The sequence below is a fragment of the Acinonyx jubatus genome, chromosome E1 (genome assembly GCF_027475565.1).
Source record: "Acinonyx jubatus isolate Ajub_Pintada_27869175 chromosome E1, VMU_Ajub_asm_v1.0, whole genome shotgun sequence".
NCBI lineage: Eukaryota > Metazoa > Chordata > Mammalia > Carnivora > Felidae > Acinonyx > Acinonyx jubatus.
In genome coordinates, this window is record NC_069397.1 from 34,396,973 (window position 1) to 34,419,616 (window position 22,644).

Genomic DNA, 22,644 nt, shown 5'->3' on the forward strand with positions numbered 1-22,644 from the left:
TCCTACCTCCTGTTGGATGGCTCCAGGAACCGGGAGGAGGGGGATCTGGGGCAGGTGGGACACGGGAGACCCGGGTCATGACCTGGCTTCATCACCATCCGACATTCAAGACACAAAGGCCTAAAAGTTCTTTATTGACTTGTTAATCAGTTTCCCAGAAGGCACCTTGCACGCGTGAGTCAGATACAAAGACGCAAAGTCTCCTCGACATTCTTTATGGGTCTGAGCTCGTCAGCCAGGACCATGAGGTCAGTCACTAGGGTATCCAGCAGCCCGTAGACCTGGAAGAATGGGATGAAACCACAGGCCAGGGTTTGCTCTGTGGGAAGCCCCTACACAAGGGAGCACCCAGCAGGCTACGAGGGACATGTCTACACCAGGACAGAAGCGGCAGAAGGGGTAAAAACAAACTTGTGGAGCTTCTGTAGAACTGTTGTTTTTGCAAAGAGCTTTATTTTTCAGGCCGGCCTGCGGAGGTCATCCTGCACTACCCTTTGGACATATGGGGGCCTTAGAGCCTGGGGTGGTTGAAGAGGCAATTCCAAGGAACAGTGGGGTGGTCCAGTTCCACCCTGGCCATCGGGGGTGTAAGATCCTTCCTGTGAGATCACAGATCCACATACCGAAATGTCTCCAGGACCAGCCCTCCCGTGGGACCGGACCACATGAGCCTCGGCAAGCTGATTCTTTATTTCAAAGAGCCCTATGATTACTCTCTAAACCCCATCAGCCTTGGAAATCACAGTGATGTCACCAGTAGCAAATGGAACTTCTGATCAAATGGGATCCGGAGCGTTACCGCAATGTATGATGCAATCGCGGCTACCTAGCTGTCCGCACCAGGGGAAGACAAAGCACCGCCATTAGACACGGTGACAATCGAATGTGGCTTCGTGGACCTCCGCTCCGAAATAACAAAGAACAGAACACAACACCTGAGTGACTCTCTAAGGACTTACCGCTTAAGAATAGACCATTATGCTCAGGTCACGATCTCCCCGGTTCATGAGACCCAGCCCCATGTCGGGCTGTGCGTTGACAGCAAGGAGTCTGCCTGGGATTCTCTCTCTCTCTCTCTCTCTCTCTCTCTCTCTCCCCCCACCTTTCTCTCTGCCCCTCCCCCACTCGTGCATGTGCCCTCTCTCTCAAAATAAATAAATAAACATTTAAAACCAAGAAGAATTGGGGCGCCTGGGTGGCTCAGTCAGTTAAGCGTCTGACTTCAGCTCAGGTCATGAACTCGTGGTTCGTGAGTTCGAGCCCCACATCGGGCTCTGTGCCGACAGGTCAGAGCCCGGAGCCTGCTTCGGATTCTGTGTCTCCCTCTCTCTCTCTGCCCCTTCCCTGCTCGTGCTCTGTCTCTCTCTCGCGAGAATAAATAAAACATTAAAAAAAATTATAAAGAAAGAAAGAAAAAGAGCGTATACCATTAGGAAGTCTCTGCAGTGCTTTACAACCCTCACACTTGCTGAAAATCCACCCTACCTAATGTTCCCCCATCTGCCGTGACGCACCTAACACAGACAGGAAGTGGGGGTGGCAGAAAGGAGGCGCTTCTGCTCTGTTCCCCTAGTCTGTTTTCCCAACCACAGCCAGGGTGATCTTCTAAAGCCTAAGTCAGACCATATCACTCCTCCGTTCAAAACCCTGGGACTTCTCATTTCACTCAGAAAAACCCCAAGGCCACACACTGGCCTACGAAGCCCCACACGCCCTAAGACTTGCTCCCTCTCGGTGGCCTCTGTGGCTTCTGTCCTCCCAGCCACTCCCTCCCCTGCCTTAACTGCGCCCTCTGCCTGGGGCACTCTTCCTGGATGTCCACATGGCCACCCCTCACCTCCCTTTGGGTCTGTTCCGTGTCGCAGTGAGGCTCACCTGCCCCCACCCAGGCCTTCCCCACCCCCTGGCCCTCGGTTATCTCTCTCCCACACTGCTGGTCACTGAACACACCCGGTGTGCCATTTATGCCCGAGGCCTGTCCCTCACACACCAGGATGCCCTTCACAGGGGCAGCTCTGCTTCCGTCTTCCATCACGGACACGCTAGGCATTTCTCGCTCGTGGAATAAACAGGATGAATGAGGGAGGGGAGGATGGCACGCAGAGCAGGTGTGAGCGAGGGGAGGGCTGGGCGCGGGGCTCGGGCCCTCACCTCCGTGTGCAGCCTCTCGGTGTATTTCTTCATGACCAGGGGATCTATGGGTTCCTGGGAGGTCATAGTGCTGTCAGGGGCAGGGTCTTCCAAGGAAACCCTGTCCCGACTTGAAGACTTCAGCGGTTTCTTGTCATCCTTTGCCTTGTGCTTCTTGCTGTTTAAACGGTCCTGCGTGGAGAGACGGAGACACGCACAGCCTTCAGGAGCTCCCGGGGGAGGGCCAGGGCTTTCTCAAGAGCAGTTCACTGGGAGGCCCAGGGTCTCGCGCTGGAGCAACCGTCCACCTGCCACAGCCCCTCCGACGCCTCCCCGGCCCCACCTGAGGCCCACACTATGTCCCAGCATGCCTCTTTCCCCGGCAGCTTGGCAGGTTTTCTATCCTCTTTCTCTCTGATTCCCAGCTGCTTCTTTTCCTGGGCTGCCCCTTTCCGGTCCTCCTTCCCAACCTTCCCGGCAGTCACTTTCACTTCTGTAACAGGCGGGGACTTGCGATCTAAGGGAGGTGGATGCAAGACCGCGTGACCTGGCCTCGCTGACCCCACAGGCAGGGTCGGGAAAGCCAAGGACCCTGGGCTGTCGGTGCTCCAAGAAGGAGCAGAGCACGTGACCTTGGGCAGCAGGACTGCAGGGCAGGGGTGAGTCATTCAACCTCTCTAGGGCTCCGCCTGTCAAACCAGGGGACTGAGCGAAGGTGGGCACTCAGGTCGCTTCTGGGTCCCAAGTCCTGGCAGCAGGTAGAAGGATAGGGGGGCCCACCCCGCGGATCCACCTGACGGAGTTTCCACCAGAAGGGTGCAAATGGCTGAGGGGCCACTGCCAGGGGGCGGAGGGGTGGGGAGGGGCATGGCTGCAGTCTGACCTTGCTCTTCTGGTAGGTCCAAATAGATGGTCTCCTTCTCAGGCAGGCCCAGCAGAGCCCTCAGCCACAGGGAATGGCCCACCAGGCCATCAATCACATCCCGCCATAGCTGCAAACTAGAGAGCAGGGCATACTGGAGACAGCCATCACCCCTCGTTTGCCCTTGAATGTGCAGAGGCGTGGGTCCTTCCCTTCCAGGACACGGGTGCCAAGGGCTACCACGGAGGGGCCATGCCCTGTCTAGCCCAGCAGCCTCACCAGTACCCGTGCAGGTGCTCAGACGGGGATCTGGCTCCCCTCAGGCAGCCGCCGGGAAAGAGTGGCCTGGGGCTAGGGGTAGGTCAGTCTAGGCTCCGGCTTGAGACCCTGGCTAGACTTGGGACCGGCCCTGTGGGAGCAGGGTAGCTTTTGCGAGGTTCCCTGAGGGCCCCACTGAAGGCGCTCATGCATAACCAAGCAAGTTCCAAGCAAGAAGGGAGGCTTTTCACGGATTCTGCTCTTCTCGCTGTCCTCCGGTTTCTCCTCGGCCCATTCCTCTGCTGGTTGAGAAGGAACCAGGAGAGGGGGCGGGAAAGAGAGAGCAGCTGCTTCCTCCGCTCTGGAGAGCAGCCGGTGCCGGAGAGGCTGCCGCGGCAGGTGCCAGAGTGTGGAGGGTCTGCAGCACCTTTTTTGCGACCTAGGACTGCGCGCGCCCAGAACCACAGGCCGTCAGACGCCCCATCGGGGAGCCCGGGCCAGCTCTGCCGGGGGGCACCTACCACATCTGGTGCAGCAAGTCAGATTGCAGGGGCCTCGGTTCCTGGCACAGCTCCAGGGCTGCTTTGTTGAGCCCGATGAGGGCGTCCTCCCTCTGGCTCTCCTCAGGGAGTGCCATCACTGCCTGGCAGGGTTGTAGGGAGCATGAGCAGTCATTCTGCCTGGGACACCAAGGGTCCCCGCGTCCCCTAGCGATGGGCCTCGTGCAGTGAGGACAGAGAGCCGTACGGGGGTGCGGCCATGGAGGGTGGACCTCCCCCAGAAATATGTACCCGTGATCCCCTTCTCCAACGTGTGCCTGCGTCGGAGAAGGCACCCCTCCTATCCCGTGGTGGCCTAGGCGCCCGAGACAAAAAGAGATGACCCAAGAGATTGCTTTCTCCGGGCCTTCACGAGAGTTTGCTTCTTCGCCCAAGGGGGCAAAGGGGACAACTGGGGCCCTCCCTCGGTGCGCTGGCACCTCCACCAGGGCCGCCCTCCTACCAACCCCTCAGGGTCAGGGGAGCACCTTTCTGAAATCCTCCAAACAGAGGTTCCACTCAGGTGGGGGAAGGCCATCCAGCTCCCAGGGGCTCTTGGTGCTCCCCAGGTCTGGGCTCTCCTCCACCAGGATCTCCTCCATAATGCTCTTCCGCTGAGAACTCTGAGCTCCCGCTCCAGGCTTCTGGGACCCTAAAGCGTCTCGGGAGTCCCTGAAGGTCTCACTCTCCTGCCGGGGCACTTGGGATTCTGAGACTGGGCTCTTAGAGTGTGCCGAGGGCTCCACGTTCACGGAGGCCTTCTCCAAGTAGGCAGCCCGGGCCCTGGGACTGTGGCGCTCCTCCTCACTGGGCCTGGCCTCCTCGGCCTTGGGGGGCAGGGTGAGGTACTGGCGCCACAGCCTGTGCAGGTTTTGCACCACTTGGTGCTGGTAATGCAGCTGCAGCAAAGGCAAGGGAAGACACGCGTTGGGGAGGCTAGGCCGTGGGGCACCCGGAGTCCCAGCCGGCCCGTTCCCTCGAGGGCACTGGTGGGGGGCTGCAGGGAGGAAGCCAGCAGGGGCCGCGGTGGCCAGAGTGGCCCCTCGCATCCCCTTCAAGCTGTTCTCGCATTCACGATCCCAAGTTAAGATCGCGTTTGAATGAAGGAGTTCGCCAAGCTCTGTTCCCGACCCAGCATCCACTTACTTGCTAAGTTATCTTGGGCAAATTACGTAACCCGCCCTGGGCCTCAGTTTCCTCACCGGAAAGCAAGGATGTAACTAGTACCCCTGTCACAGGCCTGCACCTGAGGATTTCTGTGGCGGAACAAGTCCTCCTCAGTGAGATAGGCGTCCACGGGGGACGGCGCACGCTCTGGGGTCAGGATCCCACTCAACAGCTCCTGCAGCACGCTGTCCACAATGGCAACCGCTTCGTGGGCAGCCAGCTTGTCCTGGGGAAGGGAAGGTGGCACACGATGGCGGCTCAGCCTTTCAAAACCCCCGCTGCATCCCTGAGGGGAGCCGGAGCCCTCAGGACTTTGTGCCTTCCCAAGGGCTGAGCTCTTTCTACCGTCCGTCTCTCTCACACGTACATACACTCCCGTTTCTGGACTCAAAACCCCCTCGGTATCTCCAAACATCCATATTCCCTACAACTGGCTGAAAGCCTGTAGGAGGGGAGCCAGTCCGAGAGAAGTTGCTCTCTCATGGGGCCAGAAGGTCACACAGTCAGCATTTCTCCCAGATTAGGAAGGAGGGCAAGGGGCGGGGGCCACATGGTTTGGGTGCACCGCGGGCAGAGCCTCAGCTAAAGTAGTTGGCTTATGTTTGGGGGCCACAGTAGGAGAAAAAAAAAAAAAAAGCACAGCTTTCTATAGAATGCCCAAAGGCACAGCACCAGAGGCCAGCTCTGGAACTGACTGGGGGCCGGCGGACTCCCAGTGCCCACCTCTCCCAACAAACACTCCCCAGGTCTTTGTTGGCAAAAACAGTGGCCTGTTGGTGAGAAATTCACCTCTTGGGCTGGAGGAAATAAGATCCCCGCAGGCAGTGCCAGGAAGAAAAGCAGAGGAACCTATCTGGTGTCCAGGGGGACACCCAAGATCCTGGGTTACCTTCAGTAACTTCCTCTCTTCCCTGAAAACATCCTGGGTCAGGGAGACTGCGCAGAGGTTGACCTGCAGGAGAGCACCTCCTAATAAGGCGGGGTGGGTTCCAAACTCCCAACATTCCCTGAAGATGCCAGCATTCAGAGACTTGAAGAAGAAGGTAAAGGTTTTCGTTTCTCCAGGCAGAATCACACCTGCCAGGGACAGAGACGGAGGTTTTCACCACATGGGAGCTAGCTGAGCCCCAAGCCTGCACAATATTCACTGAGCCCTAAGCCCATGCATACAGTTAACTGGGCCCCTGGCCAGGGTGGTGACCAGAACCGAGGGGTTTCCTGGGAAGTGGGACTTTTGACTTCCTGCACAAAAACTGGCAAAGTCCCAGGCAAACGGGGATGAGATGTGTGGGGTGGGGGTTCATCCTAGCCTCAGGCCTGAGCATATGGGTAACTGAACCCCTAGAAAGTTTCTGCTCCCTGGTGAGCGAGACTCTCTGTGTTCTCGAGTTCGGCTGTTCCCCCAACAGACATGCACAGTTAGGAGAGGACACAATTCACAGAAGAAATGGACGAGAGGAGGCAGAGGAGAGGGGTTCAAAACTTGCAGGCACTTCAGCTAAACTTTGGCTCCTCGCAGACCACAGACAGGAGCCCGGGAGTAGGGCAGCTGGGTACCTTCTCGATTGTTAAAGTAAAACCGCTCCATCCTGTTTCTCTTCAGGTCTTGGAAAGAGTCCAGCTGAGACCGCCTCCGCCAGTTGTACCAAATGGCCACGGTGCCATTACTGACCACGGTCAGTTCCGAAGAGGTCTTCTCCCTTTCTAGAGTTTCGAAGGTCAAGCGAACAGCGATGCCAACACGCTTCTGGGGAAGGAGAGGTACAAGAAAGGTCTTTGAGGGAGGTTCTGGGCCAGGGTGACTGATTCATCCTTGATTGCCAGGGGCTTTTTTGGGTTTGTCCCTCCGGGGCCTGGCTGCTCTCCGGGTGCTATCACTGTACCCCGACAACAGCTGTCTCTGAGGCTGCCGTCCACGGCAAGAAGGGAAGATAAAACAGATTTTGTATCTGATGGACAATTCTGCTCCTTTAGAACCTTCTGGAAGCCATACCTGTTCGAGAAGTTTCACTTATTTACATGCTTGGGGGGCTAGGTATGAGCTGGGTGGCTTGTGACAGTCTCTTTTCAGTCTTGTGATTTCCTTCTAGCTTAAGTTAGCCTTGCTGTTACCATTTTCAGACCTGCTGAATGCCTGACTAGATAAAAATGCAAATAGGTGACTATCCAGGCTCCTTGTGACTGCGCCTGAGGGAGGCCCTTCCTGCAGGTAGGTGAGGGTGAAGGCGTTTTACCTTGTCTTCTGGGTTACGGCCTCTGATCCAGCAGGCTGGCTTCCCACAGAACAGCAGAGAAGGGCCAAGAACAGGCATGGGGACATCGTCAGGATAACTGGCCAATGAGTCTCTGGAAGAAAACCAGAGGACTTCCTTTCCCTGAGGCTACCACGGTCTGGCCATGTGCAGCCCACGGAAATGGCTGCCAAGCCTAAAGAGGGGCCCGGCTCTACCCTCTGATGGAGGGCTCCGCTCGGGCTCAGCTCTGTCCTGCTCTGTTCCTGCAGGTGGGCGCTTCTTGGACACAGAGACTCTTCACGCACAGCCATTTGGCGTGCGCGGCATTTCGCAGCATTTCCATGGCTGGAAAATCCCCATTAGGGGCTGCTTGCTGGAAGGGGGCAGACGGTCACAGAAAAGCTGGTGCAGGTGTTGGAAGGGGCCCATTGAGAGGCCGGGATGGAGGCTGCCAGATTTCAGAGCGGGGAGTCCTCCCTTTATACTGTGGGTGCGGGGTGGGGGTGGGGGGGAGGGAGGCCGCTCTTTCCAACCTCTCTGCCTAGGGCCCAGCCCGACTCACGAGGGCCCTGTGTCTTCAGAGGAACTTTCCTGGCTCCTATCGAATACTGGATAGTCTTCCACGGTAACGGTCGAGAAAGGCTGCCCTCTGCCCACCACCTCCAGGCCATCGATATCCTCAGGGAGACCAAGAAAGGGAAGATTAGCTGACTGAAGACAGGCCCAACGTTAAGGGGTTTCCCGGCACCGAGGGGCACTGACCTGCTGGCTGAAGTCCAGCTCTGCCATGACGCTCTGCAGCTCCTTGCGTCGGTAGATCAGGAACAGACTCCGATCCCAGGTGTAGCGGTACCAAGCATCCTTCTGGGCCGGCAGTCCTAGAGCAGCAGGGTCCAGGGACCCTCAGCACGGTCTGCTGTGGGGGCCTCTTCTCCACCCGCCGTCGGGGCTCTGAGAGCACCCAGCCCGGCACCACTTCCGGGAAAGGGGAAAATACACCTTCCCTGTGCAGCTGGACTCTGGTCCGCCTGCCTGCCCCATACCTACCGCCTCCGCAACGCTGCTCAGGGCTCCCACAAAATCAGCTTCCGAAGCTGCAAACCTTTGGATTTATAACAGCAACAGCGGCTCCATTTGACCGTGTTAACAACCCGCCAAAGCCTCTCACATACGCGCCCTGTCTCATTTAACACTCTCTTGTCCCACGGTACTTTACAGACGGGGAAACGGAGGACCAGGGAGGTTAAGTAACTCACTGGAGCTCACAAACCCAACACAGCTGGGGTCTGAACCCAGGCAGCCCAGCAGCCTTTAAAGCAGTGCAGCCGCACAGAAATATCACGCAAACCGCACATGCAAGCCGCCAATGTAATTTCAAAGTTCCTAGATGCCACGCTGAAAAAGGCGAAAACAGGTGAAATTAGCCTTAGTAACCTAGTTTAACCCAGCAGATCAAAGATAGTATCAGTTCAGTAAGTAATCAATATAGACATGATTCGTAAAAATGTATTTAATGGCTTGTATTTTATGCGAGTAGGAGTCTTCGAAACCCAGTGTGTAGTTGAGACTTACAGCACTTGAGTTCACACTAGCCACGTCCCAGGTGCTCGATGACCCCAGTGGCCACGGTGGCCGCGTAGACAGAGCAGCCCCACAGCTCACGCTCCAGCTCACCTCCCCATCGCTGTCTTACTGCCGGGGGGACTGGACCTCCAAGGGTTATGGGCCCCCATCCCAGGCCGTTCTCACTCCACAGCCATGCTGTCCCCCGTCCCAGGCCCGTCCCAAGCTGCTGGTTTCCCGCCCACCCCTCACCTGTCTCCGCCTGGATGCAGTGGGGCTTCCTGACGTGAGTGATCGGTTCCAGGAGGCCACGCTGACCTTTGGTCTTTGTCATTACCAGACCCGTCATTTCATCTCCCAAGTATTCCAGTCGACTCCAGAACCCACTGGTCTCCTCACAGCTCTGGCAAGGAAGGACACATGGGTCAGATCACCTGGACACTTTGGAGAGAGGCTGGCGGAGGTGGGGGGGTCCGGGTGGACAAGACTGCCCCATAGACTTCAGATGCTCCCTCTGGGGGATTCGCTGCTGCCCTGGGAGCAGGAAAGAAGCACCCATTTTGAGGGGCGCCTGGGTGGCTCAGTCGGTTAAGCGGCCGACTTCGGCTCAGGTCGCGATCTCGCGGTCCGTGAGTTCGAGCCCCGCGTCGGGCTCTGTGCTGACAGCTCGGAGCCTGGAGCCTGTTTCAGATTCTGTGCCTCCCTCTCTCTCTGCCCCTCCCCTGTTCATGCTCTGTCTCTCTCTGTCTCAAAAATAAATAAACGTTAAAAGAAAAATTAAAAAAAAAAAAAAAAAGAAGCACCTGTTTTGTTCTTAGGATGCCCTGCTTCAGCCCCACATGGATAGTGTGGGCCAAGACCGGGCACCGCACTGACAAACCAGAACATAGTGTGGTGCCCTGGGTCATCTGAAAGCCGGAGCCTCAGCTTTTAGGAGACAACACGGAGACTGTTCTAGTAACTCAGTACCCGTGATATCTTTCTCCTCAGGCTGACTACCGCTGACCACCACAGGCTGAGTAACTTAGCTCGCCAGGCCCCCAGTGCCCGATAACAGGACCCATAATAGTTTAGCAAAGGCCTGGAGGGCTTAACAATGCCTTTTGAAGGAGCAGATTTTTTTTTTTTTTTTTTGCCCCCAACTGTGCAACCTGAGGCAGCCATCCCTGGTCCGGGCCCCCTCCACCCAGAGCACTTGGCGACTCACCTTCCCATCATGCTGTGTCGGAAGCGCTCGGTCAATGAGCTCCCGCTCCTCCTGGATCTGCCTGTAGGCCTCCCCAGTGTGCATAAGCAGCTCGCCCACCGGCTTCTTGAGGCGTTCTAGAGGGAGCGAGCCAAGAATGCAGCCCGCCATCGAGTCAGGACGAACAGGGGCCCTAGCACTGCTCACGGGTCAGTCCCACCGCCGGGCTGATCTCAGGACCCGCTAACGGCAATAAACACTGGGGAGTGGATGGCACAAATGCGACCAGCCTGAACCCAGGCTCCGGCAGGTGGAGCGACAGAAAAACCCAGCACTGGAGCCTCGGTGGTTGATGAGGCCCGCGGGAGCCCTGTCCGCTTTGCTCACCACTCAGGGCTTGCTGCTGCTGCTTCCGCAAGGCTAGGTTGCGCCGCCAGTTTTTGAGAAAGTTGTGCTGAGGAGGCGGGGCCCAGGGATGCGCCTTCTCCTTCTCTTCTTTTGGGGCTTTCTGCTTTGGCTCCTCTTTAGCTGAGATGAGGGTCACCAGACAGGGCGGGGTGTGTATGAGCTCAGCCAGCTAAAAAGTACACCGAGAGGGGCACTTGGGTGGCTCAGTCGGTCAAGCGTCCAACTCTTTGATTTCAGCTCAGGACGTAATCTCACGGTTGTGAGATTGAGCCCCGAGTCGGGCTCGCGCTGGGTGTGGAGCCTGCTTAAGACTCTCTCTCTCTCTCTCTCTCTCTCTCTCTCTCTCTCTCTCGCCATTTGCAGCGACGTGGATGGAGCTAGAGTGTGTTATGCTGGGAGAAATGGGTCAGTCGGAGAAAGACAAATACCACGGGATTTCACTCATATGTGCAGCTCGGGAAGCAGAACAGATGAACATACAGGAGGGGGGAGAAAAAAAAAAGAGAGGGAAACAAACCCTGAGAGACTCTTCCAGACAGAGAACAAACTGAGGGTTGATGGAGGGAGGTGGGTGGGGGATGGGCTAGATGGGGGATGGGTACGAAGGAAGGCCCCTGTTGTGATGAGAATTGGGTGTTGCGTGTAAGTGATGAACCACTGAATTCTACTCCTGAAACCAGTATTGTACTGTATGTTAACTAACTAGAATTTAAATAAAATTTTGGAGAAAAAAAAAAAGATTCTCCCTCTCCCTCTGCCCTTTCGCCCTCCTCCTCTAAACAAACCAACGAACAAACAAGTAAATAAAAAGTACACGGTGAGCATGTGGATCCTGGCGAGGAGGAGCTGAACCGGGGCTAACTAGAATTTAAATAAAATTTTGGAGAAAAAAAGATTCTCCCTCTCCCTCTGCCCTTTCGCCCTCCTCCTCTAAACAAACCAACGAACAAACAAGTAAATAAAAAGTACACGGTGAGCATGTGGATCCTGGCGAGGAGGAGCTGAACCGGGGCTGAGCAGAGACTTCTTTAGGCCTAACCCCCTGCAGTCCCCCCAACGCTGCTCAGAGTCCCTCCTCTCCTGGACCCCAAGGTAGTGAGTGACAGAACCAGGGGATCTTGGAAGCCCCTGTCAGTTCCCTCTCTTCCAGAGGGGAACCTTTGCTCTAAGCCTGTGGCCGACAACTCTCAGTGTATCTGTCCTCACAACTGATGCTGATTGGCACCAGCACTTGCACGGTGACAAGAGACATTTTGATATGACCCCAGGCCCCTTAGCACCAGACCAATCAGAGATGTTTGGCCTGAAACCGGGGAAGCAAAGGCACTGAGAGAGAGTGAAGCACCTCACGACGGGAAAGTCAGACAGACATGTGGCCCTCTTCATGTGGCCCTGGGAGCTGCGGGAAGCCACCTTCCTCCACCCTGTGGACCGGAGAGGAGAGCAGGCCAGACCTTGGAGAAGGGAAAACGAAGCCGGCGCACAGGAGTGGAGGGAAGCGAAGGAGTGTGAGCCCTGAGCCCGGATGCCTCTCGGGGTTCAGGCTAACTGGGGCTGGACACACTGGCTTTGGGGTTCCTGGAGGCACCTCTGTATCCTTATAGTGAATTCCTGGCTTCAGCTGAACTAGCTTCAGGTGGCTTCACGGTTGCCAGGGGGAGGGTCACTATCACTTCAGATTCCCCGGGGCCCCAAGACTGAACTGCCTCTCTGGGACCCCAGTCCTGCTTGACTGTACCAGGTGGTTAAGACCGAGATGACTTCAGCGACTTCTCTCATCCCAGCGGCTCTGTACAAACAAACCTGGATGTTTCCTCGAGCAACTGCAATTCTCTTAAAGTCCTGAAGACTCCCCAAGATGTGGTGAGGCAGAATCTGGTCACAGCCATGGAAGCTGTCACCCAGACCTGGGGGGGAAAGGGGAGGGGACAGAGTAGCTCCTGTAAACGATTCCAGATTCGAGGGGTTACTTTCTGATGGCGACTTGGCTTTCTCTCAAGGCCGCTCCACAAATTCAGAGACCAGTGAGGCCAAGGCCAAGGCCAAGGCTGGGCATACCAGAGTAGTCCAGGGGCTTCGTGGCTGCATCTGGAGTAGCAGGATATGCTACTAAGTGGCAGACCTTCCTCTTATGATCCTTGGGTTTGAGTTTACGGATGATAAATTTCTGGGTGACGACAGGTCTATCTTGTGTCTCAATAAAGTGAGGAATGTGTTGCTAAAAAAAACAAAAAACAAAAGAGGAGAATCCCACTTGAGATCAGGAGGAGGAAATAACACCACCCATCTCCTCTGTCCTAATTCTTGGTGGGATTCCTAAAGGCTGACAAATCTGTTTCTCTGGTTCTGTCCATATGTTCTGTCGAGGAAATGCCTATGCAACAGACTTATGACTTAGCAATGTCCTGGAGGGGAAAAAAAAAATAACATCTAATGCCTCCAGACAGTTCAGGTGAGAGGTAGTTGACTCTTTCAGGTAAAGCGTGGGGTTAGGGTTTAGCAGCTTTATCCGCCTCTGTAACATGTTTCTCAAACTCACTTTCCCCTTCTGTGAAATGGGGATTATAGACACTTGCCTCCATGGGAAGAAAGACACCTCAACATCTCATTTCCCGGGGGTTCTATGTAAATCTCAGAAACGTTAAAACAAACAACATAGTAAATTCCTTTAGATGCAAAGGTGAGGGCACCTGGGTGGCTGAGTTGGTTAAGTGTCAGACTCTGGATTTCGGCTCAGGTCGTGATCTCACGGTTCGTGAGTTCGAGCCCCAAGTTGGGTTCCACACTGACAGTGTGGAGTCTGCTTGGGATACTCTCTCTCTCTGTTCCTCCCCTGCTTGTGTGCATGCACTCTCTCCCAAGATAAATAAATAAACTTAAAAAAAATTTAGAGGGGTGCCTGGATGGCTCAGTTGGTTAACCGTCTGACTTCGTCTCAGGTCATGACCTCACGGTTCGTGCGTTCGAGCCCTGCTTCAGGCTCTGTGCTGACAGCTCAGAGCCTGGAGCCTGCTTCGGATTCTGTGTCTCCCTCTCTCTCTGCCCATCCCCTGCTTGTGCGCTTTCTCTCTCTCTCGAAAATAAATATTGAAAAAAATTAGATGCAAAAGTGAAAAGAATTTGTGCTCAATTCCTCCATGGAATCAGATGCTCCCCCTGCAGTGAGGGGATCCCTGGATTTTATCCTTACCTTCTTCAAGTCTTCCTTTTTAATGGCTAAGGCCAGGATGTCACCCCCTTGTAGGACACTGCTAACAGGCTCAGGTTCTTCCTGAACGGGGGGTGTGAGCTGCTCAGGTACCTTTGCCCGCTTCCTTTCTGAAGAGAAGCAGAAAAGTACGAGTGCTGAAATAGACATATATTTCTAATATATAACATAGATTATAATATAGCTATGTAACATATTCTAATATATAGTATCTCTCTACATATATCAGATTTCATGGCGAGAGGCAGAGCTCAACACCTGCACAGACAGCAGAGGCTGCCAAGCTGGCTCGAGTTCTCTCCTGAAGGTCCCCCTACCCGTTCCCCCCTGGCCTGTTACAGTGAGACTGAGACTTCTGAAGTTGAGACCAGAAGATATCCCATTCTGGGCTGTGCTACTTATAAGCTGTAAAACCTTGGGTACGTACATCGCTTGCCCTCTCCTGGTCTCCTTCCTTTTTGTAAAAAGAGAAAGCTGGACTAAATCAGTGGTTTCTGAACATTAGTCAGATGCCTGCCCGAGGATCTTCTGGAGAGATTTACAAACACAGCTTCCTGGCTGCTGCATGGAGCCGGCGCTAAGGGAAACCGTTATTTTTTTAAAAACTCCCTAGGTGGTTCCGATGCACGGAAGTTTGGTACAAGTGGACTAGATGCTTTCTCAGCCTCCCCCCATTGCTGGCATTGATGCATTGTTCTAGGGGAAGGCGTCAGGTTTCCTTCTTTTTTTTTTTTTTAAAACGTTATTTATTTTATATTTAGAGAGAGAGAAACAGTGCTCGTGTGCGAGCGGGGTAGGGGCAGAGAGACAGGGAGAGAATCCCAAGTAGGCTCTACACTGTCAGTGCAGAGCCTGATGCGGGGCTTGATCCCATGAACTGTGAGATCATGACCTGAGCTGAACGCTTAACTGACTAAGCCACCCAGGTACCCCAGCATCAGGTTTCTTAGGACACTGTCTAAAATGCAGATGCTCTGGGGGAAACAGAACATTCCCCTCTGAGCGTATATTTCATATTCTTTCATTTAATAAATACTTTTAGCCAGGCATCTTCTAGCTAGGCACTGTGCTAGCCTCTGGGGATATAAGGCAGAGTCCTGGGCCTCAAAGAGCACAAGCCCACGGGAGACAAGGCTGTCAAACAGGGTCACTGAACTGGGGTTACTATGGAAGCATCCAGGGGGACCCCAGCCCAGTGTGCAGGGAGGCCGGGGAGGGCTTCGGGGGGAGGTGATGTTTAAACTGAGAGCTAAAGATGACAGAAGTTACACATGGGAAAGGCACTGGGGAACAGGCATTGCAAAGGGAAGAGGCCTAGAGGCAACAGAACAGTGTATGCATGGGGAACTCAGAGCACATTTTTTAAATAGCTGGAGTTCATCAGGGCGGGGTGGGGGTGGCTGGTAGGAAGAGCTTAGTGAGCTGTGGAAAGGACTTCGGTCTTTACCCCGTGGGCCACAACATAGCAAGGGAGGGCTTAGGGGGTGTAAGGGTGAGGACAGGACTAGTTAGGAGTCTACTGCAGGAATGAAGGGAAAAGTGGCTCATGGGACTGGGGAGAGTGGAGAAATCTGAGCCGATTTCCCTCAGGTGCCGGACCCTGAGATCTCACTGGACAGAGTGAATCCTTCTCCAGTGAGGACGCACTCCCTGCCTTCCTCCCACAGAGGTGTTAACGGGTTTCAAATGCATTTTGCTTCTTTGGCTTGGGTCCTCCTGTCTGCTGCCCCCTGGTTTAGAAAGTTTCGACCCAAGGCCCGAGGCTGACACGCGAAATACCATAAGAAAGCCTAAGTCCTGTCTTTAAGGACTTTAAAAACAAAACCCGGATTTGTCCGCTGCTATGCAGAGTAATTTTCGAGGGGCAATGTCACTAAAACATCAAGGCAGGTATTCGGATTATCAAAATCAAGTGTTTTTAGGAAATGCCCACATAGTGGCCAAAAATCCCAAATCGGAATCATTCCAATAGAACTCTAAATCCAGCCTATCGTTCAGTCTGTCTCCTCAGCAACCGGTTCAGCAGAAACCCAGGTGTATCTGTCAGTTGAACCACATGGCGCGCGCACACACACACACACACACACACACACACACACACACACACACAGGGCTGAACAGCTCCACCCTGAGTTCTGGTCCCCTCCGCCATCACGTATGAAAATGCAGCCTTCGGTTTTAACTTCCACTTCCTCTCTCCCTTCTTTACAAAGGCACCAAAGGTGATGGCAGACCAAGAGAGAACTGGTAACAGCTGAAGGTCTGCCTTTATACACATTTTGGAATTTGGGGTGCCTGGCTGGCTCAGTCGGAGGCACATGTGACTCTTGATCTCGGGGCCATGAGTTTGAGCCCCACATTGGGTGTAGAGGTTACTTAAACAAAGACTTTAAATAAATATTTTGGAATTATTTCTATTTTCCAGGACATTTGCTTCCTCTGTCTGTCACCTTGGCTGACTCTAACACCTTCCCAAAAGATTAAACATCTCCCGATGTGTGCTTTTTACTGGGGCATGTATAATTACCATGTGTAAATTTATTTTAATTTTTTAAAAAAATTTTTAATGTTTATTTATTTTTGAAAGACAAAGCATGAGTGGGGGAGGAGCAGAGAGAGGGAGAGGGAGACATCCTCTCCTAAGCAGGAGGATCTTAAGCAGGCTCCAGGCTCCCAGCACAGAGCCCGACGCGGGGCTCGAACTCATGAACCGTGAGATCATGACCTGAGCCGAAGTCGGACGCTTAACCAAATGAGCCACCCGGGCACCCCTGACTAAGTGTAAATTTACAAACCTTCAACGTTGCTGGAGACTTCTGAAATAGTGAAACTCTGGTCTGAGGTCTTTCTGAGGTTATCTTGGGTACAGTTCAATACAAGCCCTGTTACTGCATACAGTCAGTGAGTAGCGTGTTCTAGTTAATAAAGTATTTATCAAAATGACATATACACAGAAGATATTGACCAAGCAACTTTGCGCTATAAACTACAGAGAAGATGGTACAAAAGGTTAAGATACGGCTCCTCTTGAGAAACCGAAGACTAGAGCTGACACACACACCAGCATAACATAAGGGCCTAAGTTAGTGGCACAGACAATGCGTTTGGTTACTTGTCCAAGAAGGAACGGAAGGATGTGGCTCATACAGTTTAGGGCTGTAAAGAAAGGTTCGGAAGAGAAGCTGCGGGGGTCATAGGCAGCTCCCCAGGCTAAGTCAGGCCTTGAAGGAGAGGAAGCCTTTGCCCAGACAGAGCAGCAAACAGAGCTGTTCCCGGTGAAGTCACAGAACGAAGATGGAACATGGCTTCCGCGAGGCGTGGCAACACAGAATGCGTGTTGGGGAGGTGGGGGTGATGTTGGAGATGAGAGAAAAACCAGGGCATGACAGCTTTGCAAAGGAAGGCTGAAGCATTGGTCTTCCTGCTGGAAGGAAGCAGGTTTGGTCCAGGAGGGTGAGTTGGTGAAAGCCGAGTTTCAAAGTGATACATCCAGTGCGGGTAAGTCAGGTGGCTGGGGCGGAGAGCAGGGGGGCGGTGTGTATCTCGAAACCCATGCTGAATGCGGCTTCTGGTGAGCCCCACAACCGGCATTTTCCCTCGATCTTGGCAGCTGCGAGGGGGTCAAAGACCAGCCCGGGGCAGTAAAGTGACACATCTCTTCCGGAGCCAGGCCGGGCAGCTGGAAGCAAGGTGCTCAGGTCAGGTGGGAGTGGGGGAAAGGGGGAAGCCATGGAGGGGGAAGAAACCTGGCCTCGATGTTTTGGTTTCTTGTTTTATCTAAATGTTACTCTTTTTCAGGGTTGATTAAGGCCCTTGGGAAATTCTGACTTTGGGGTTGCTCTGGAGGAACCAAGGGAGAGGCTGTCCCTACCAGGCCTGAGCTTTAATTGATCAGGGAGGGGCATCTATCTGGTACTGCTGGGAGTGCTCCTGGTTTCTTAACAAGAGCAGGGAGAAACTTGGGAGTCCAGAAGGACTCACTTCTCTTAACAGGTTTCGTCACAATATTTGCTTGCCTTTTTCCTTATAATTCAGAGAACTTGGAAAAACACAGCATGAGATTACGTGTGTTGATTAGCTATATTGTTCTGAAAGGGGGGGGGACAAAAGTATTGTCCTACTACACTGACGTCCCCTGAGATACTTAGAGGGGAAAAAGGAATATTGCATGCTAAACTAAACACTCCGCTTTGTTTCCTCCTCGCCCTGGTGCATGGTTCTCAACTCGAGGGCTATTTAACAAACTAAATTTCCCCTTCTTAAAAATAAATACGCAGTGATAAATCTTTCCTTGATTTGTTTACAGCAGAAAGTTCAAATCTGATAAGATGCAGAAAGCAGGAGGCAGTAGCTAGGAAAGCCCTTGACTGCCCTTGGGAAAGGGGCCAGTTATTTTGCTCTCTTCTCTCTCCATCGTTAAGAACCATATCATGAAACAACATCTCAATCCTGCCTACATCTGACTTTTATACCATGAAGAGGGATTAAAGCCAGCCATACTTAGTTAGCAGGCCTCCCAGGGGCCCCTGCTGACCTGCAGACCTGCCCTTCCTCTCACACAGTCACTACTACCTGAGGCTGCCTCTGGGTCTCCCCAAGGCCTGCAAGAGCATGCCCAGACTTTCTGACCTAGCAAGGTGTGGCCCCTGCCTCCCTGTGCAGCCCTCTCTGGCTCCTTTCCCATTCCTCCACACTCACCACCTCTGCCCTGGCCACCAATGTCATCTACATTCTCAGTTCCATGCTTCAGCGGATGCTGTTCCTTGCTCCCTAGACCTGGAGAAGCAAACTGCCTTTTGGGGGGCTGTGGAGTGTCAGCCACAGATGTCACCTGCTTCAGAAAACCTTCCCCCCAAATTCTAGCATCTAAGACCTAGGTCAGGGGCTCTGAGCCCCCTTAACTGCTAGGGATCCCTATATCACAGCATTGATATTTATCTAGTTCCTCCTCCGGCAGTTCACTAGATTCTGAGTTTCTTGTGGGCTGGGATCACACAGTTAATACTGACACCATTGTTGTCCAGCACGGTGCCCACACACAGCAGGCCCCCAGTAAATGGAAACAACAAAAAATGACAGAAGAGGGGGTGGGTTGCAAATGGGAACACGTCCAGGGGGTCAGTCTGCTGTCACACACCCTGGGGCTCTCTCACCTGCAACCAGAGGGTAGCTGAGGAGGCCAGGAAGCAGTCACGCCTGCGACTATCTCCAGGTTACACAAATGGGACACGTGTCATCCAGCCAGAAAGGGTATAGATGTGGTGGAAAGACACGGGAGGCAGAACCGGCCAGGTTAGGCATTTCTCCTGCGTTTTTCCAGCAGGCCTCTTAGGTGAACACCGTCCAAAGAATTCCCCCAAGTTGTTGGTTTCACGGCCCCAACATGTTTCTTGCATTCTTTCCTGAATTTCTTTTCCCAAGGACTCCTGTTCCCCGCCTTTCTGAAACTCTTTCCTGACTCTTCTGCACCTCATCCAGTGGAGGGCTCCTGCCTTCAGAGTCCCACCCTAAGATTTGGCTAGAAGTAGAAGTCTCCTATGCCTTCCTGCCCAATGCCATCTCCCCAACAACTGATCCCTGGGGCCTCTGGCAGTCCCCTACTTCCTAATCCCCATCCCCAAGACCCTGTGCACTGGGCCTCCTCCCTTTCGGGGGTCGCTGCCTTGTACATCATCCCTGAGGTATGGGGTACGCCTTATTCCGTATCCCATTCCCCCATGATCTTTACCTCCATCCTGGTGTCACCCCCGTCCTCCAGGCCCCGTGTCGTGAATCCCATCCAAGAACCCCAGCCCCTGTCGGGTTCTCCTGAGCTCCCAAGGCAGCCAGCGCCAACCTTTAATGAGTTCTGCGGCCTCCAAGAATCTGCTTGCGGGTATTCTCAAGCGGGACTCCTTCTTTACTGACTTCATGGTGTGGCCCGGGCTGTGAGCGTGGCCCTGCGCCGCGGGGACCTGGGATAACGAGGCTATGCGGCACCCCCCCGCGACCCCGCGCGCGAGCGCGCCGCCTGCCAGCGGCCGCCAACGCGTCCATAGCAACCAGCGCCCCGCGCGGGGGCGCGCACCCACCGATCAACTTGGGCGGAGACTGCTTGGCAGCCACTTTTTTCATCTGGCCACGCCTACGCGCCCGCCGCGGGCCGCTCCTCCCGCGCGCGGACCCCGAGAACTGCGCCGGCCGGGGTGTGACGTCACAGGGGCGCCGGCGAGCGCCGTGACGTCAGCGGCCAGCGGGGGCGGGGCTGGGGGGGGCAGGTGAGAGGGAGGGATGCGCCCCGCCTGCGGCTGCCGCGGCTCCAGGGCCTTCCTTCGGTGCCTCCAGATGACTACTTTCACGCCCTGCTGAAGCCCCCCTGCGTGGCTTCCCGTGGGTTTCGGGGACCTGGTGGCCCCTGCCTGCCCCCTACGCGCGCGCCTGTGACCTCCCCCACCCGCGCTTGCGACAGGCCCTCCATCGCTTCCCAAACAATCCAGGCTTTTACCCGCTTCCCAAACAATCCAGGCTTTTACCCCGACTTGGGCCCTTCTCGTGCTGCTGGTTTCAGTCCTTGGAGATGCTGCCCTTAACCGCCCAATCTAAAGTAGCCCCTCTGCGGTCCCAACGTTACAATTGCACTCGGGTTCCTTTTTTTCCTAGAGCCCGAACGCATTTGCAAATTATTCTGTTTGTTTAGGGGGTTGCCTGTTGGGAAGTTCGCTGTGAGAATGTAAATTCCGTAGGAGCATGGAAGGCCTGTCACTGGTCCCCACCCCAGCCCAGGTTTAGCACATAAGTAGTCATTCAAACTGTGTGTGGAAGAATGAAAGGGCTTTAGAGCCAGACCGCCGGCTTGCTAGCTTTGTGTTCTTGGACCAGTGCCTTGCCGTCTCTGGCCACAATTTTCTCCCTTATAAGGTGGAGGTCATATTGCCTCCCACACAGGGCAACTTGAAGGATTAGCCGAGAGTATGCACTTAAACTACCCACCACAGTGTCCTCCATAAACTGTAGAACCTTCTCAGTCAGTTCTCAAAATCCTGCTGGGGTTGGACGGGGGAGATACACTCTATACCCATTTTACAGATGAAAAACCTGAGGTCTATAGAGGAGAAGAATGTAAAGTCACCTGACTAGCAAGAAGCATCGTTTGAACCTGATTCTCCCGAATCCAACTTCAGGGGTCTTTGTGCCCTGTCTTCTAGGCTAGTTCCGAGATTTGCTGCAGTCTGCCCTAGACAGGGGAGAAACTAGGGAGGATGCCTGTAGGGCTGGTCAGTCAATCTCCAGGCTCCCTGTGTGTTCCCCGTTACCCAGCCTCTCCCAGGGGGCACGGCCTCTTCATGCCCTTCTACATGGTCTCTTATTGACTGAGACATCCTCCATGGGCAGCCTCTCTTCTGCTCTGGGAGGTCCAAGCACCAGCCTCCTTCTAGTTCACTCCATTAACATTTACTGAGCACTTAGGGTAACCAAGCTGAGCACTGTGTCATCTGGGCTCTCCGGGAGGCAGACACTGAGATGGGGTCAGGAGCGCAAGATGTTTATTGTGGGGAAGAGTGGGGGTAGGGGAGGGCTTATGAAAGATGAAGGGGGAGGAAGCAGGACGGGGCTGGAAGAGCCACAGACTGCGTGGCAGATCTCCCAAAGTCATGGACGTCTGGGGCAAAGAATGTTCATTAGAGGCTGTCGGCTAACTGCGCTCCTTGCGGGTGAACAGTGAGTTCTTTCTTGAGGGAAGAAACCTGGAGCTCAGTGACATACAGAGGACAGTAAGAAGCATTCCCTCTTGCCCTCTAGGTGCTTAGAGTGAAAGACAAACACTTACGCAACGCATTCCAGGAGCCCAGCTTCCGGAGGGCCTTTTAACTTTGGGGCGTGACACAGCTTGTGCATAGCCTGGCTCGGCATTGGACAGAGGGCTGGGGGCCATTCGGGTTCAGCAGAGGTTAAAGGACAAGGGAAGAAGGAGGGGGGGGGAGAGATATATGGTTAGGCTGAGTTCTGCCACCATCCTTTGAGTGAACTTGGACAGATCTCATCCGCTCTCTGTGCTTCAGTATCACCGTCTGCTTCATGAAGGTGCCAGACCAGATCAGAGCTGCTTGACCTTCAAAGAACCTAAGCAAAGCTAGGAAGTTTCCCCCCTGATATGTGCATTTGGATTTTTTTTTTTTTTTACTATGGTAAAATACATGTAACATAATATTCACCATTTTAACAAATGGCAATTCAGTGGCATTTAGTACATTCACAATGCTGTCCAACCATCACCACTCTGGTTCTAGAACTTTTTAATCATCCCCAAAGAAACCTTGTATCCATTAAGCAGTCACTCCCCATTCCCCTCTCTCCCCAGCCCCAGGCAACCACTGATCTCCTTTCTGGCTTTATTGATTTGGATATTTTCTATATATTTTCTATATTCTGGGTATTTTCTATAAATGGAATCACACACTATTCAGCCTCTTGTGTCTCTCTTCTTTCACTCGGCATAATGTTTTCAAGGCTCATCCATGTTGTAGCACGTATCAGCACTTCCGTCCTTTTTATGGCCAAATAATATTCCCCGGTATGGTTGTACCACCTTTTGTTTAGCCATCATCTCTGCATCTGGTTTTGCACATGATTTTGCATTCAATTCCAGGAACTCCCTGGAGTGCACTCATGCGTCCCTGGGGTGAACCGGGCTGACGTCAGTGTGCCTTAGACACGGAGCTGGGTCATCTCAAAGTGGATTTCCAACTCTAATGTATGTGCTCAGGGGGTAGTGATTAATCACAAGTCGGGAAGGCAGAGTGAATATCAAGGGAGCTTCCTGGAGGAGGTAGCATTTGAGGCAGGCTGCTGAAAGTAAGAATGCAACAGGCAGGTCCTCTTCAGGAGGACACAGCAGGAGCTGAAGCCCCAACAGGATCAAGTTCTAGAGGGGTGGGGGTGGGGGGAGAGGACAGAATAGCATCATTTAGCTACTGCAGCTGTGACAGTCTCCTCCCCCCTGAGCAACAGCCAGCCGGGAGCCCCGGGGAGGAGGCGGTGGCTGGGTTGACAGAGGGCACAACCTCAATTACTGCCTCATGTCTCTGTTTGTTTCCACCCAGCCAGGTGCC

General features: G+C 53.9%; 1 protein-coding gene across 10 annotated transcripts; it reads right to left on the minus strand.

The window, feature by feature from the left end:
• Positions 1 to 100: 100 nt before the first annotated feature.
• Positions 101 to 19,753, minus strand: MYCBPAP (MYCBP associated protein). 10 transcript variants are annotated; one of them, XM_027034074.2, is made up of 19 exons: positions 19,627 to 19,753; positions 13,538 to 13,665; positions 12,406 to 12,565; positions 12,151 to 12,254; positions 10,327 to 10,516; positions 9,961 to 10,076; positions 9,006 to 9,156; positions 7,953 to 8,068; positions 7,753 to 7,868; positions 7,191 to 7,302; positions 6,514 to 6,703; positions 5,846 to 6,033; positions 5,036 to 5,182; positions 4,278 to 4,688; positions 3,772 to 3,893; positions 3,014 to 3,129; positions 2,502 to 2,647; positions 2,152 to 2,322; positions 101 to 281 (listed from the first exon to the last, which is right to left on the minus strand). In XM_027034074.2, the coding sequence occupies exons 1-19, from the start codon at positions 19,667 to 19,669 to the stop codon at positions 180 to 182; spliced, it is 2,829 nt and encodes a 942-aa protein (XP_026889875.2). In that variant the 5' UTR covers positions 19,670 to 19,753; the 3' UTR covers positions 101 to 179. The 10 variants fall into 10 exon arrangements, 9 of the variants coding, with proteins under 9 accessions (XP_026889875.2, XP_026889870.2, XP_053067526.1 ...); XM_027034069.2 differs by lacking the exon at positions 19,627 to 19,753 and adding an exon at positions 19,392 to 19,549; XM_053211551.1 differs by lacking the exon at positions 19,627 to 19,753 and adding an exon at positions 19,392 to 19,519 and having other exon boundaries at positions 13,538 to 13,692.
• Positions 19,754 to 22,644: the final 2,891 nt, after the last annotated feature.

Coding starts and splice junctions, on each gene's coding strand:
- MYCBPAP (XM_053211553.1), bottom strand. CDS start 19,467: ATGAAGTCAGTAAAGAAGGAGTCCCGCTTGAGAATACCCGCAAGCAGA. Junction 6,034..6,513: donor TTACTTTAACAATCGAGAAG/GTACCCAGCTGC, acceptor TGTCCCTGGCAG/GTGTGATTCTGCCTGGAGAA. Junction 600..2,151: donor CCGAGAGGCTGCACACGGAG/GTGAGGGCCCGA, acceptor GTGATCTCACAG/GAAGGATCTTACACCCCCGA.